General features: G+C 31.6%; 1 protein-coding gene across 1 annotated transcript in view; it reads right to left on the bottom strand.

Annotated features, from left to right (window-relative positions):
• Positions 1-2,545: 2,545 nt before the first annotated feature.
• LOC143251087 (uncharacterized) overlaps positions 2,546-15,998 on the bottom strand; it is a 60,994-nt gene continuing 47,541 nt past the window's right edge. Inside the window, exons 17-19 of the mRNA XM_076502449.1 lie at positions 8,987-9,085; positions 6,970-7,035; positions 2,546-6,004 (exon numbers count right to left, since the gene is read on the bottom strand). Coding sequence (XP_076358564.1) covers positions 5,990-6,004; positions 6,970-7,035; positions 8,987-9,085 — 180 coding nt within the window. The 3' untranslated portion in view covers positions 2,546-5,989. The remainder of the gene's footprint in view (positions 6,005-6,969; positions 7,036-8,986; positions 9,086-15,998) is intronic.

Raw genomic sequence — 15,998 nt, forward strand, 5'->3', positions numbered from 1 at the left:
CTGCGAAAATTGTTCTTATACCACTGAGAGATATGTGTATATATAAATTATTGATATACACCAGTGTCTTCATTGTCAAAACAATACTTTATATCAGTCTTCTTTTCTTCAAATTTTCAGTAGGGTCCAGCTTGGCAGCTATGAGTGTGTATTGATAGTATCATACTACATGGACTGGATTCTGTATGATGTCCTTCTTGTTAACTGACATGACCTTAGCTTGTGGTGTGGTCTTTTATAAGTGCATAAAATCAATTGGGTGAAGTTGGAAATGCGAGTTCAGTGAGTAGCCCCTCAATGGCAGTCCAACACTCTGAGGCACATATACCATCTTGGAGGAAACATCCCAACTTCATTTCTCCCAAAATGTAATAAAAAATTAGAGAAACTGACAAAATGATGTGGTATTAACTATGTATATTACTTTAATACATAACAAGTGTTCACTTATGAATCTACCTCAATGAAATTGTTTAACAAAAGAAGGGACATAAGTGATTAAACATTTCTAAAAATTAAGCGTGATGTAGGTGTGTCAATACCAAAAAAGTATAGAAACATGGTAAGTATGGAAACATAAAACCACGCACAAGTCCCTACATAAGTAACCAGTGAGTTAACCTTACAATCTTATAAACTATTAACCAGTGTGGTACTTTACAACACTACACAGCTTAAGTTGCTGATAAACCTTATTATTGGCAATATTAATATACTTATGTAGGATTATTTTATGGTTTTGTGTCACCTTTCTTTCTGTACAATATTAATATACTTATGTAGGATTATTTTATGGTTTTGTGTCACCTTTCTTTCTGTACAATATTAATATACTTATGTAGGATTATTTTATGGTTTTGTGTCACCTTTCTTTCTGTACAATATTAATATACTTATGTAGGATTATTTTATGGTTTTGTGTCACCTTTCTTTCTGTACAATATTAATATACTTATGTAGGATTATTTTATGGTTTTGTGTCACCTTTCTTTCTGTACAATATTAATATACTTATGTAGGATTATTTTATGGTTTTGTGTCACCTTTCTTTCTGTACAATATTAATATACTTATGTAGGATTATTTTATGGTTTTGTGTCACCTTTCTTTCTGTACAATATTAATATACTTATGTAGGATTATTTTATGGTTTTGTGTCACCTTTCTTTCTGTACAATATTAATATACTTATGTAGGATTATTTTATGGTTTTGTGTCACCTTTCTTTCTGTACAATATTAATATACTTATGTAGGATTATTTTATGGTTTTGTGTCACCTTTCTTTCTGTACAATATTAATATACTTATGTAGGATTATTTTATGGTTTTGTGTCACCTTTCTTTCTGTACAATATTAATATACTTATGTAGGATTATTTTATGGTTTTGTGTCACCTTTCTTTCTGTACAATATTAATATACTTATGTAGGATTATTTTATGGTTTTGTGTCACCTTTCTTTCTGTACAATATTAATATACTTATGTAGGATTATTTTATGGTTTTGTGTCACCTTTCTTTCTGTACAATATTAATATACTTATGTAGGATTATTTATGGTTTTGTGTCACCTTTCTTTCTGTACAATATTAATATACTTATGTAGGATTATTTTATGGTTTTGTGTCACCTTTCTTTCTGTACAATATTAATATACTTATGTAGGATTATTTTATGGTTTTGTGTCACCTTTCTTTCTGTACAATATTAATATACTTATGTAGGATTATTTTATGGTTTTGTGTCACCTTTCTTTCTGTACAATATTAATATACTTATGTAGGATTATTTTATGGTTTTGTGTCACCTTTCTTTCTGTACAATATTAATATACTTATGTAGGATTATTTTATGGTTTTGTGTCACCTTTCTTTCTGTACAATATTAATATACTTATGTAGGATTATTTTATGGTTTTGTGTCACCTTTCTTTCTGTACAATATTAATATACTTATGTAGGATTATTTTATGGTTTTGTGTCACCTTTCTTTCTGTACAATATTAATATACTTATGTAGGATTATTTTATGGTTTTGTGTCACCTTTCTTTCTGTACAATATTAATATACTTATGTAGGATTATTTTATGGTTTTGTGTCACCTTTCTTTCTGTACAATATTAATATACTTATGTAGGATTATTTTATGGTTTTGTGTCACCTTTCTTTCTGTACAATATTAATATACTTATGTAGGATTATTTTATGGTTTTGTGTCACCTTTCTTTCTGTACTTTTGGTATAACTAGCATTACATTACACTTAATAATCTGTGTTATAAAAACACAAGATTCAAAACGATTTTGTTTATTGTTTAATAATCTGTGTTATAAAAACACAAGATTCAAAACGATTTTGTTTGTTGTTTAATAATCTGTGTTATAAAAACACAAGATTCAAAACGATTTTGTTTGTTGTTTAATAATCTGTGTTATAAAAACACAAGATTCAAAACGATTTTGTTTGTTGTTTAATAATCTGTGTTATAAAAACACAAGATTCAAAACGATTTTGTTTGTTGTTTGCAGAAAACATATCAGATATTAAAAATCTCCACACTTCTATTTATTTCAGTAAAAACACTTACTACATATATAAGTTCTAATTTTCTTTTATATGTAAAACATCAAGTCAAAGAAATTATAAAACTGTTGGCTCACAATCAACCAAGGATTGAATATTGGACTTTACCCCAAATGTTTGTTTTTTCAAAATATAACACTTATTATCAAACATCACATGTTCCTCATGAAAAATGTCAAATTCAACCAGTTTTATTCAGAAAAATACAATTTTACTTTTTTTTTAAAAAAGGCATGTTATATACTTGAGTTGAATTTTCAACAGAATGCAACTTAAAGTTGAATGCACCATATTTCATTTATATTGCAACTCTTGGGAGGTTAAATAATGTAGGTTAATTGGAGTATATCAACCATACCTCATGACAGGACAGCAAAATATATCATTTAATTTAAACTACCCTCAATAAAAACTGTTTGTTTTTGAATTTTGCGCAAAGCTACACAAGGGTTATACTGCACAACAAAGTTTTTGCTTCTTGAACACTGTTGGGTGTTCCTCAAAGGATTTTGGCTGCTGATCACGAAAATCACATCCAAATTTGCCCACCACGTACCGTTTCATCAAAATATTCAGTTTTCACCAGGACAATGCTACAATGGAAAAATGATATCAGGGCAACTGGAATCCATCAATGCTTGCTGACTACTGTTGAACACTGCAACGTGATGCACCGGACATTGAATACAAACGAAAATCAGGAGCAAAACACTTAATTATGTTGAACTTAATAGCGTATTAGAAACATAAATGCAATTAAATATGTTATTGCCAGTAAACAGTTAACTGTCTATTTCTCAGAGTTCGTACGTGATGAAGAAAAAAACAAAACTATATTTGTGCATACCCACCAGGTACCTGTGACAACCAGCAAAACTTTTCAGGAAGCAAAATTTTTCAAAAAATTGTTGTGCAGTGTTATCTGCACTAGCCATCCCTAATTTAGTAGTGTGAAACCAAAGGGAAGCTAGCTAGTCATCACCACCCACCACCACCACCTCTTGGGCTACTCTTTTACCAATGAATAATGGGATTGACCATCATATTATAATGCCCCCACAACTGAAAGGGCGAGTATGTTTTGTTGACAGGGATTCAAACCCATGACCCTCAGATTACGAGTTGAGTGCTCTAACCACCTGGTTATGCTAAGCCTCATTAAGAATGGACAACAGACATAACATATGCAACTCCACCTTTATCTCCTGTCTTTGATTTATAATGAGGCTAACTTACATGTATATCTTTAGGCATATTTACAAATACTGTACTGAGAGTCTCAATTTTAGCCATGGTGACAAACTTAACAAAATTTACTGACCTCTTTTGCATCCATAAATGTCAAAAGAGTTAGGATTTTAGATTTGATTGGCTTAGTTTTGTGAGATTTTTATACAAGTTCAAAGTTTACTTGAGTTTATATTTAAAAACAACAACTTCATAATTAACCACTAACAGTTCCATCACTATATCAGTTATAAATATTTTGAAGGCCATTTCTTTCAAAAATAACTGGAGTCAAGATTTTGAATTTCCAGACCTCGAGTTGAAATGAAGTGCACATTGGTTTTCAACCCTTACAATGTTAAATAATGTAGCTTCAGAACAGTGTGAGGCTGGACTCTGTGTTAATGTTATATACGTTTTCCTTCCCTGACAGTGTTAAACATTCACTGCCATGCAAATAAATAACAGTATTATTGCAATGTCACTTCTATACATACTGGATTTATGGAATAATATAAAAGAATTTTAATAGCATAAACTGAAATATAGAAGTTCACTTGTTTTAGACCTAACGGTTGTTGAGCCTTTATTGAGTATGGCAAATGTTCGATAAACAGATAAATTAACACTGCACGTTTTTCCTTTTGCTAAGTTAGGGATAAACTTTATCGTACTTAATCCTGCAACCTAACATTAGACTTCTTTAAAAAACCTTTATAAGCTTTTAATATGTTGCTGTACAAAATGTCTACTAAACTGTATTTATATTCACCTTTTACTTATATCCATTGAAATGAAGTGCAGACATTGTGCATTTAGATAGCAAGATGCATCACACATTTTTAGGACAGACAAAAAAAAATTAAGGTGCTGCCTTATTTTTTGTCATGTCTTAAGTTTATCTTATGATTTCAAGATGAGATTTGCAATCTTTACCTATGTAGTTTCCCTTGTGATCCACCATGCACTAAATTGGTGTATGGAAATTATGCTAATATATAATTTTAAAATGAGTAAACAATTATGCTAACATAATTTTCCATGCTCAGGAATGGCCTGGTGGTTAGGGTATTAGACTTGTAATCTGAAAATTATGGGTTCAAATCCCTGTTGCGCCAAACATGCTCGCCCTTTCAGCCGTAAGGGCATTATAATGTGATGATCAATCCCACTATTTGTTGGTAAAAGAGAAGCCCAAGAGTTGGTGCTAGGTAGTGACGACTAGCTACCTTCCCTCTTGTCTTACACTGCTAAATTAGGGACAGCTAGTGCAGATAGCCCTCGTGTAGCTTTGTGCGAAATTAAAAAAAACAATTTACGGACACTCAGTATACTTTTAGTAAACAATACAGAAACCTGGTGTTTCTTCACGTGTTTTAAGTTTATCTTAAGTATTCAACACGTGATTTGCTCTATCCTTCTCTATACAGGTCATCTTGCATCTTATTAAGTACCTTCAACAAAACAATAATCAAACTTGGACATCATATCTCATAAATGTTCACTGAGATGTTATTATCAAAGTTAATAAGCAAGAAGAAAATATATTGTATTCCATCTTAATGGTTTTTATCATTTTGTTTAGTTTCATTTAAATTCAAAACTGCAAAATATTTTCTCTGCGTTGTCTCTGTCTCCAGGATCAAACTTCAAACTTTAGTGTTACAAAAACTTAGCGTTTAACAATATGATGAAACTTTACAACTATTATAACAAAAGTCTGGTTTGGGTGACACTATTTGTGTAAGAAATAACTAAAGTTGTGAATTATTTAAAAACAAATATACTTTATAACTGGTATTGGTATATTAAATAAAATTACATTAAAATAACTACAAGTTACGTAGACATAATCTGATAATTAATCCATTTAGTTTCATAAGAACTATAAAACAACTGTGTTAAAGTAAAAATCAGTAAAATAAAGTATTATTCCTGAAGAATGATTAAAATGAAAATTTATTTATAGATAATGTGAACCTTACTCATGTAAATACAGAATTTCATTTTTATCTTATTATACTGAACTCCAGTTTTGGATATTCTTTACAATAGTTAACATACAATCTAGTTTGTTCACTAACCCATAACTTCATTTTGAAAAGACAACCAAAACAATATTCAGGAAATGGAAGAATATATTTTATAGAATTAGTAGTTTCTTTCTTTCCGTCCCGCTATGCTGCACATTTCTGAAAAGTATGGAAAAAAAGAAACTTAACAAGATCAAATTTCAGTACTACTGATTTTCGTAATTACATACTAAACGTTTCATTGAAACTAAAACATATATAAAAAAAAACAAAACACAACATTGGTGAAAATAGAAGAGAAAGTTGCCACTTAACATTTTTTTACTAATACAAAATACTGGGTAACATCTACGTATACCTTTATTCATATTTATCATTTCTAAATCTTTACATTGTGAAAAGAGTTGCTTTATCATTTTGCTGTTGGAAAACCAAAAATGAAACGGCTCATAATGAACTAAACATTTCATAAGAAGAGAAAAACAAAGATTGCAATGAATACACACTACTTAGTGTATCCATAAGTCCGTCCGTATATATTTAGGTTCAGTTATTAACTACTTCATGTATCCACAAGACTGTACTTGTAGTTCAGTTATTAAGTACTTAGTGTATCCATAAATCCATATTTTTAGGTTCAATTGTTAACTACTTAGTGTCTCCATATGACTGTAATTTTACACTCAGTTATTAACTATTTAGTGTATCCACATGAATATACTTGTGGTTCAGTTGTTAACTATTTAGTGTATCCATGTCTGTAATTTTAGGTTCAGTTATCAACTATTTAGTGTATCCATGTCTATAGTTTTAGGTCCAATTATCAACTACTTAGTGTATTCATAAGTGTGTAATTTAGATTCAGTTATTAACTACTCAGTGTATCATAAGTCTGTAATTTTAGGTTTGTTATTATTTTATCAGATTAACGTCGCTACAAATGGTAGTAACTCAAAACCTTCCTATTGTAATACTTACGGTATAGTAAACATTGTTTTCATAGACTAGCATGTATAAAACCAATGAATAATTATTTTAGTGTAGCAAAACTGGATTTAACACAAGACTCTGAGATGAAAACATGACACAAAGGTACATGATTTTTCTAATTAGCAAATTCCTACCTGCAGAAATGTACTTGGTTGATCTGCCCAAGTCCTTAAAACTCCATTTCTAACACAGTTCACCCACTAGAATAGATCAAGTGATAAGTGGTAAATCCTAAATTTAAAATCCTAGCACTTCATTGGATTATAAATGTGGTTAGTCATTGGAGTGAAATTAGAGTTAACTTAACTTGAATACGTAAACTTTAAAATAACTCTTATATTACAATGAAACCAAGCAACACGGTAAAATTAGTTTATTTTCTGTATAAACTCAAAATCTATTAAAATTAACACAAGCGGTAATTTAAAAATGTATAAAAGGAGGAAAATTCAAAGATATACAAAATTACATACATTCTAAATACAAGAAATAAACACCCTAATAACATTAAATGTTTTTATTTTAGTAGATTTTCAATTAATAGCTAAGACTAAGGGCAACATAATAGGAATGTGAAATTATGAAGAGCTGAAAATTGCAATTTTTTGCTGTAATTTTTAGAAGACATTTAAATTGAAGCAAATTGAATTCTCAAAAAATAATCAAAACATTTTGCAAAAAACTTTCAATTTCTGTTAACATGTTTAGTAAAGCCTTAAAAAGTTGATTCAAACTAATCCATTTTACTCTCCAAATAGGCCCAGCATGGCCATGTGACAAAGGCATTTGACTTGTAACGTAAGGGCTGCAGGTTCCAATTCCAGTCACATAGCAAAGCTAGATTGGGCTATCTGCTGAGTCCACTGAGGGGAATTGAATCCCTGATTATACCATTGTAAATCCATAGACTTTCTGCTGTACCAGCAGGGAATGATGACTTTACAACTAACAGTTTTCAACATTTGTGAACACCATAGTTTATTTGTTTTAGAACAAAGCCACACTGGACCAGCTAGTGCATCCACCACAAAGAATCTAACCCTAGATTTTTAAGTTGTAAATCGGTAAATTTACCACTGACCCAGCAAGGGACTATGGCACCAAATAACCAACCAGTTTGGCAACAAGAATTTTAATTTTTATGTAAATACAAAAAAAACAACAAAAAAACTGATACCTTAAATTGGAAGTCAATGTGACTTAAGACAGTGGTTTCAATTTTGTTGCATTTTAAAACAACGTATAAGAACCTCCTAAATGTTAGAAGAGGATAGGTTTCAGTTGGCCTACATTTAGAATGTTTCTATGGGCTTATTATAATTATTTAATTAAAACCAAAAATCACTGAATCTTTCAGTACACTGTCTTTCCAATAGATCATATACATACAATGTGTCTGTTAAATTTTATTCTTATCAGGTGTACTATGGCAATGTTTAAGACAACCTGAAAATGTTAATCATGAAATGTGAAACTTCTTCCTTGATATATTGGTGAAATATCAAATTTTCTATTTGTATCAGAAAGTTTTAATTCTTTACATTTGCCTAACTAACAGTAACTAAACACTGTACCTTTTACATCTGTTAGACATTGATGTTGTCATGGTTACAAGGATGGAATTCTAATACGTTCTGATATCCACATCACTCAAGGTTTTATGACCGTTATGTCTAACTCTGAACATAAACCGAACTATAATGTGCAGTAGGTACAGTTACAGGTGCCCTGCGTATAAAGGGACCACTATCACTTGTACTCGAATGTATGCCAAAAAAAAGCAAACAAGAAAAACTTCTATAATCTAACACTGGTGGTATAACGTTAAGAAAAGAATATGTGAGAACTGTACAACACAAACATTAATATAAATACATAAGTATAGACACAACACTCTTATTACATTCATACTTTCCACTGACTTATACCAGTTTCAAGGAATTTCATCCTTCATAAGTAACCTTGGACAAGAATAGGTTGCTTATAGTGGTGGAGGGTATATTATATGAAGAGTGTTTTGATTGGCTTTTATTCCCCACAGTAATCCTGAACATTCTTAAACTCCTATGTAAATATAGGTTCACCCTTGTGAGAAAATAACTCCAAACACTATACATACAATAGAAAATTGACTAGAATATTTAAAAATACCTCATTGGTGAACTGATTGTGATCGTCTTCTAGAGAACATAATGTTTCTTTAAGGTCCTCATCCGCCAGTCCACTGCATGAGAGTAAGATAGTCTGCACCTGCAATTTTATGAATAATTAAATTAATATGAATTATATATATATATATATATATAATATCACAAATATTATTATTAACGGTTTCTTGAAAACAGTTTTTTATTAAGAGTTTTTTGAGAACAGTTTCCTTTGAAGGGTTTCTTGAATACAGTTTATTAAAAGTTTCTTGAAAACAGTTTGTTATTAATGATTACTTGAAAATAGGTAATAATTTAGAAGAAAGTATAAGTAGTTAAATAACTTCAAAGTAGTAATAATGGTCTATTACACTGAAAGTGGCTTGTTATTTATTTTAAACAAGCTCAGGGTACTCGTTAAGGATGTAAATATTATGAAAAGGAAAATGTTAGACAGAGTTCCCCTTGTTTGTTTTCTTATTAAATTCTTAATGATGTAATTAGATGCTACTTATACACCTATCTTTGAGGAGGGTAACAACTGAATCAATTGAAATTAACTTATTAACATAACACGTGGAAACAACAAGGGACCTATTGGTCCATCTTACCTGTCCAATCCTCTATGCCAAACTAAAACTATTAAAGAAATTAAACCCAGCACTTAGTACTCATTTATCCAGTAATATTCCCTATACACTCACTCAAATTCACTGCTCCCACAACATTCAAAGGCAACCATTCTATTTGAAAAATAAAACTGCTTTAGTTGAAGACAGCTTGTACCTTGCTTAAATCTATATTTGTGTCTCCTACTTGCATAATTCTCAATGTAAAGCGTGATAAATGTTGATGCATCAACATTATCAATGCCTTTTACAATCTTACACTTCAATAAGATCCTCTCTAACTCCTATTTTTTTCAAGAGAAAACAATTTTGAGAATTTTAATATCTCAAATATATTTACCCTTCCATCTCAAGTATCATTTTGGTAACCCAACAGTTCAATGTATTTCCAAAGGCTGAACACAATACTTCAAATGTGTCATAACCAGCAACCTATACAATGAAATTATAACCTCTTTTGACTTGTATTCAATATTTCTGTACATATAACCTAAAATCCTACTTGCCCTTACCACTACCAACAGCACATTGCTTAGATAGCTTAAGAGACTGATGAACCTTTACATCAAGATTCTTTTCTTTTATGATACTGTTAAGGATATTCCCATCCACATATGACTTATAATTTAAATTATGATAAATCAACAGCATCCTCTTCACAGCCAGCAACACCAAAGACCTTGATGTCATCAGCAAATTCAAGTAATTTATTCACCACTTCTTCATCTGTGTCATTGATGTAAAAATAAAAAAGAGCAATAATCCCAAGACTGAACCCTGAACACTTGAAACATTAATCCACTTTGAATGATCTCTATTTATCACAACCCTCTGCTTTCTTCCATGAAGCCACTCTTTTTATCCAATTAGTTAACTTATCTCTCAAAAAATTATTTACGACTTTTATGTATTTGGATGTCATAATTTTCTATTTTGCAGACCATTTTGGTCTTCTAGAATCTTCTGTAATAACAATCAATTTAAATTTCTTAAGTTTGTGATACTTTTCTTTAATTTTATCTCTTTTACCCTTTGTGAGTCAACTTGGTTTTCTTACTTGTAGCTATCCATTTCTTCCTTCATGTAATATATTTGTTTTGAATATTGAATATTAAAAAAATTTCCACATTTGCTCAATGTCTCTAAATAACTCAGCTACCCAATTTACAACAGATAATTGTTGTTTCATCTCCTTAAAATTTGTTTTTCATGAAAGGTTTGTAATCAAAATATCATTATTCCTCATTTCCACATGCAAGAAAACACAAAACTTAATAAGCAATGGTCACTTATACCTCAGTGTTCTCCAGTTTCCACCCTCTCAACCATTTCTGTATTAGAAGTTAACAATAAATCTAAAATAGCATTTCTGATAAGTTCCTTGTTCAGCTGGTAAAGAAATTCATCTTAAAAGTTTCCAAAACCTTTTCTTCCTCATGGTTTGACTCTACCATGTCCTAATCAATGTGTCTAAATTTAAAATCACCCATAATTATGACTTTGCTAACAGCTGAAATCTTTACATATATAGAGCCACTTCTTCCCCTCACTTTACTGTTCTGTCTCTATTAAATAACCTATAGCACTTCAAATAAATTTCTGTTGTTAAAATCATCTGTATTTAACTAGGTTTCAGTTGTTTCCATTGTACCAAAATATTTTACTGTTACAATTTTCATAAAGTAATTTATTTATTTTTTATACTTCTAGAATTACAATAGTAACAAGTAAGCCTATTTTTCTACCAGTTTTCTGTGTTAAACTTTCCTCTACATCTCAGTTTTGTTTCATTTGATTTATCTTTACCCTCACCACTATATTATCCTAGTATAAAACTTCCCTTATGGACAAGTTAATTGCCCTTGTAAACATGCCAGGCACTTTCCTACTCAAGTGTACATCATTCATTCCAAAAGTTCCCTCCTCCCACTGAACAATCCCACAAATCCAACCAGCTAACCTGCCCAATCTTACATATTAATTTCAGCCTAGCATTTATTCATAGTTACCCACTCAAAATTTTATCTCCACAATTAATTCTTGACAATACCACTGACACGGTTTTTATCAACCCCTTGTGCCTATTAATCAAATACTGCATCTTTGCCAGTTCCGTTTATTGTACCTCTTACTCTGTCAGTTATATCTTTCAGATATTCCCCAGGGTAGCATAATCTTACTTTCTCCCTATTTACCCCACAGACTATTCTATCTACATGCTGTGTCAAGGACTCACCTATAACCTCTTTAAGTTCATAATCCATATCCTTCTCTATTCCTTTCCCTCTCTCCAATACTTCCTCATCCACATAAACTAAGAGCTGAAATCTGTTACTCAATAGAATAGGGTCTTTACAGTTAAGTTCACTACTTTTAACCCTAATACTACGTTTTCTAACTTTATGAATGTCATCGTTAGTCTTAGCTATGTCTCCCTCGCACGTAAAAGTTTAGGCTCCTCTTAGGGCCCCACTGTCATTTCCTAGTTTATAGTTCTCTTTATTTATTTTCTCAGCTTTAGTTAAGGATAGCCCCCAACTTTCAAACTACACACATAAATTGAATATCCTCAGCACAGTGGAGCGCCATTAAGCCGCGTACCAGTAAACCGCGAAATCGCTTAAGCTGCTGTAGCAAGACTTGTCACCGCTAATTTAAGAACGGGTAAAAACGCGGCTTACGAATTTAATCCTGGCTTTACAACTACAAGGGGATATTTAAAAAGGATTTGCTTTAATTTGGGAAATAAATAAAATATATTACAATAGAATTCGACCGTTAATCTACCTTATCCGCTCTCTATGTCAGTTTTATGGAGGCCGCCATTGTTACCGAATCACACCTCTCCATACATTGAAGTTAATCAGCGGTAAATCCGTGAAAAAAGTGATCAATAATTAAAGTATTATTTTTAATTCGATAATCCGATATTTTTGTGGAATTGTATAAATATTGGCCACAAACCCAATAGAAATCACTCCATTGATGATGATGTACCAGTAACTTCCTCAATTTTCAACAAAGGTTTAAGCCGCGGTTAAGCAGGTTGACCCCCCCCCCCCAAATACCGCGGCTTAACGGTGCTTCACTGCACTAGATTCTTTAAAAGTGCTCAGTAGTCCAGAGTTACGAAATAATATACATTCGTTTTTATGTATTGGAAACTGTGATTGCTCAACCCCGAACTAGTCTTAACCATTGTATTATTTTTAGAATTTAAAATACACACTCGATACAATAAGTAAACACCAGTAGCCTGTTGTTTAACACTGTTAAAAACATAATTTTGACAATAGCTAGTTTTATACTGTATTTATTACAAAAAACACAACGTATTTAATTTATTTTACAAACTCATTGCAAGTTGAATTATAACTAAACCTTAAGAGCTACTACCGGTACTAAGCCTAATTTAATGTTATACTGTATGTTATACAACTAAAACTAAATTAAGAACTTATACCTACTATTTCAGGGCTTAAACTTACTACATCTCATTAATTTTTGTTATTTAACTCTAATTTCTAAAGATAAAAATAATAAAATGAAATAACATTCAAAATTCCAAAATATTATCAGAACTTAGCGTTAAAAGACGTATTCTCTTTTCAAATGCTTGTGTCTTAAATTCAAACGTCAAAAAAGAGTCATGGCGTATTCTCTCCTATTCTCGTGCACAACGTTAAAACTAGTCGAGTATTTGTTTGTTTTTTGAATTTCGCACAAATCTACTTGAGGGCTATCTGTGCTAGCCGTCCCTAATTTACCAGTGTAAGACTAGAGGGAAGGCAGCTAGTCATCACCACCCACCGCCAACTCTTGGGCTACTCTTTTATCAACGAATAGTGGGATTGACCGTCACATTATAACGCCCCCACGGCTGAAAGGGCGAGCATGTTTGGCGCGACGGGGATGCGAACCCGCGACCCTCAGATTACGAGTCGCACGCCTTAACACGCTTGGCCATGCCGGGCCTAGTCGACTATATCGACAGAAAGTTTCCAGTTACCACACCTAAAGTTACCACGGTTTTTCAGAAAATTTGTTGATGTTGATGAAGTGTTGTTTTATTTTGTTGATTTCATCGTTAATTTTATCAGGTTAACATAGTTTTATGACTGTGTTTATTTGGTTTCTTAATATGTTGAGTTTTTGTTTTGTTTCATGTGCTGAGTCCCAGGGAATGTATAATCCAGTATGGGTCATTTTTCTGTAAATTGCTGTTTTGAATTGTGTATCAGTTCTAGTGATTTTGAGGTTAAGAAATGCTACTTGGTTAGTTTTTTGTCCTGTTCACAGGTGAACTTAATGTTAGGGTATATCAGGTTAACGTGACTGGAAAAGCAAGTGTGTGTTGTGTACATGTGAATCCAGCAATTTTATCACTAAATTACCTGTACCAGTGTAGTGATGGGTGTAATGCTGAATTGATAGCTTGTGATTCAATCTGTGAAATAAAAATGTTGGCTAGAACTGGCGACACGAGATTCCACATACTTAGGGCATTTATCTGCAGGAAGTTTTGATTATTGAACATTAAGTTAGTTTTGGTGGTAATGAATTCTATAATGGTTGCTGCAGATGTGTATAAATGGGTTGGAGTCTTGGATATAAAGTTCTGAAACTATCTTGCAGGCTTCAGTTGTTGGGACTTCTGTGAAGAGGGAGGTTACATCAAGACTGGCCAACAAGGCTTTATGATTCAGTTGATTAAAAATATATTTAAAGTTGAAAGAGTCTTTGTAAAAGGAGCCCGCTGATGTCAAATATTTATAAAATGCTTACGCTATATACTTAACGAGGTTGTAGTTAAATGATTCGTAGGCCGACGTTATGGGTCGTAGTGGACAATCAGGTTTGTGAGGTTTAAGGGTGCCATATAATTGTGGTGTGCGTGAGTCGCTCTTTCGTAGGTAAGAATAAATGTTTTCTGATATTATGCTGGTTGTTTTTTTCATTTGTAGTAGCATTTTGTTTAACTGCTTTTCATGTGTTTTTGTTGGATTTGTGTTTAATAGTTTAAATTGTTTTGTATCTGATAAGATGTTGTTCATTTTTTTTAAATGCATTCATTTGTGTTCATTACAACTATAGCATTGCCTTTATCTGCTTTTAGTATTTTGATGTTGTTGTCTCATTTTAGGTTGTTTATAGAATTAATATATTTTTGTGTGAGGTTGTTTTTTTAGATTTATTTTCTGTGAAATTATGTTGATAGTTTTGTGTAAAAATTATTTGAAAAAGTTGTTTAAGATACTGTTCTGAGATGTTTCAGGGAAATAGATGTTTTCAGTTCTACTTGGAAAAATAGGTTGTTGGTTATCGGTCACATTCAAACTCTCTTAACCTGAAGATGACCTAGGAAGGTCGAAACGTTGTTCTCTCCTTATCAATTAAAGTGTTAATACCCATACCAACCGTTCTAAGATACATTTGTATTTCAAGTGGATTTCTCGTAATCAAGAATCACTGCATTTATAGCTACTACCATTTACAACGTTGATATCCAACTGCCACAACTTTATCATACGTACTTTAAACCTAAGTACGTGACTATATTAAATAGATAGTTAATAACACTATGTAACATAATTTTTACTTTTTCTTGTTCCTGGGAAGAAAGTGTTATTTCCCAATTGCTTATGTCTAAAGTAAATGGAAAAGACCTATTTTTTTCCTTCAAACTTTGCTTTTGTGACCTGGGAGCGTATAACGAAAACATGATGGGAATCTATATTTGGGGGCTGATATGTGAAAGTGGTTTACATTGCAGTCGCAAATTTCGAAAAACTATTCACTTCTAAACATTTTTATATAACTTTGGTATAAACACATTTAAATATTGATTCATATGTTGTTTTATTCAGACCTTATGTAAATAAAAATGTGCAAATTTGCCCGCTTTTACATAGAAAATAGGTTCATTTCTAAATTTCATTATACAGGTCACAAAAGCAAAGTTTGAAGGGAATAATGTCCATTTTCTGTAGTTTTACAACATAAGCAATTAAGATATAACACATACTATCCAGGAACAAAATTTGTGTTACATAGTTTAATCAACGTGATCCGTAGAGTTTGGAGAACCCATTATGGTTAACTAAAACTAAGACAGTCATGATAACCGTTAGGAAGTTACAGTTACAGTTGGAAAGTGTTGATAAATATCTTTGATAATTTATACGAAACAGATTAATAAGCATAGTTTTAAATTTCTGGTACTTTGGTGTTTTCCTTAAAAATAAAATGCTTAGACGTAAGAAGGACTAAAGCGTTGAATTAATATTATGGACAAGTGAAATGCATGGAATTGTTTCAAGCCAAACTAAAATTTTTGTTCGAAGATTCAGAAGCTCCTTACTTACAATACACAGGTTCAAACACTTT

The sequence above is a fragment of the Tachypleus tridentatus genome, chromosome 5 (genome assembly GCF_004210375.1).
Source record: "Tachypleus tridentatus isolate NWPU-2018 chromosome 5, ASM421037v1, whole genome shotgun sequence".
In the NCBI taxonomy this organism is placed as follows: Eukaryota; Metazoa; Arthropoda; class Merostomata; order Xiphosura; family Limulidae; genus Tachypleus; species Tachypleus tridentatus.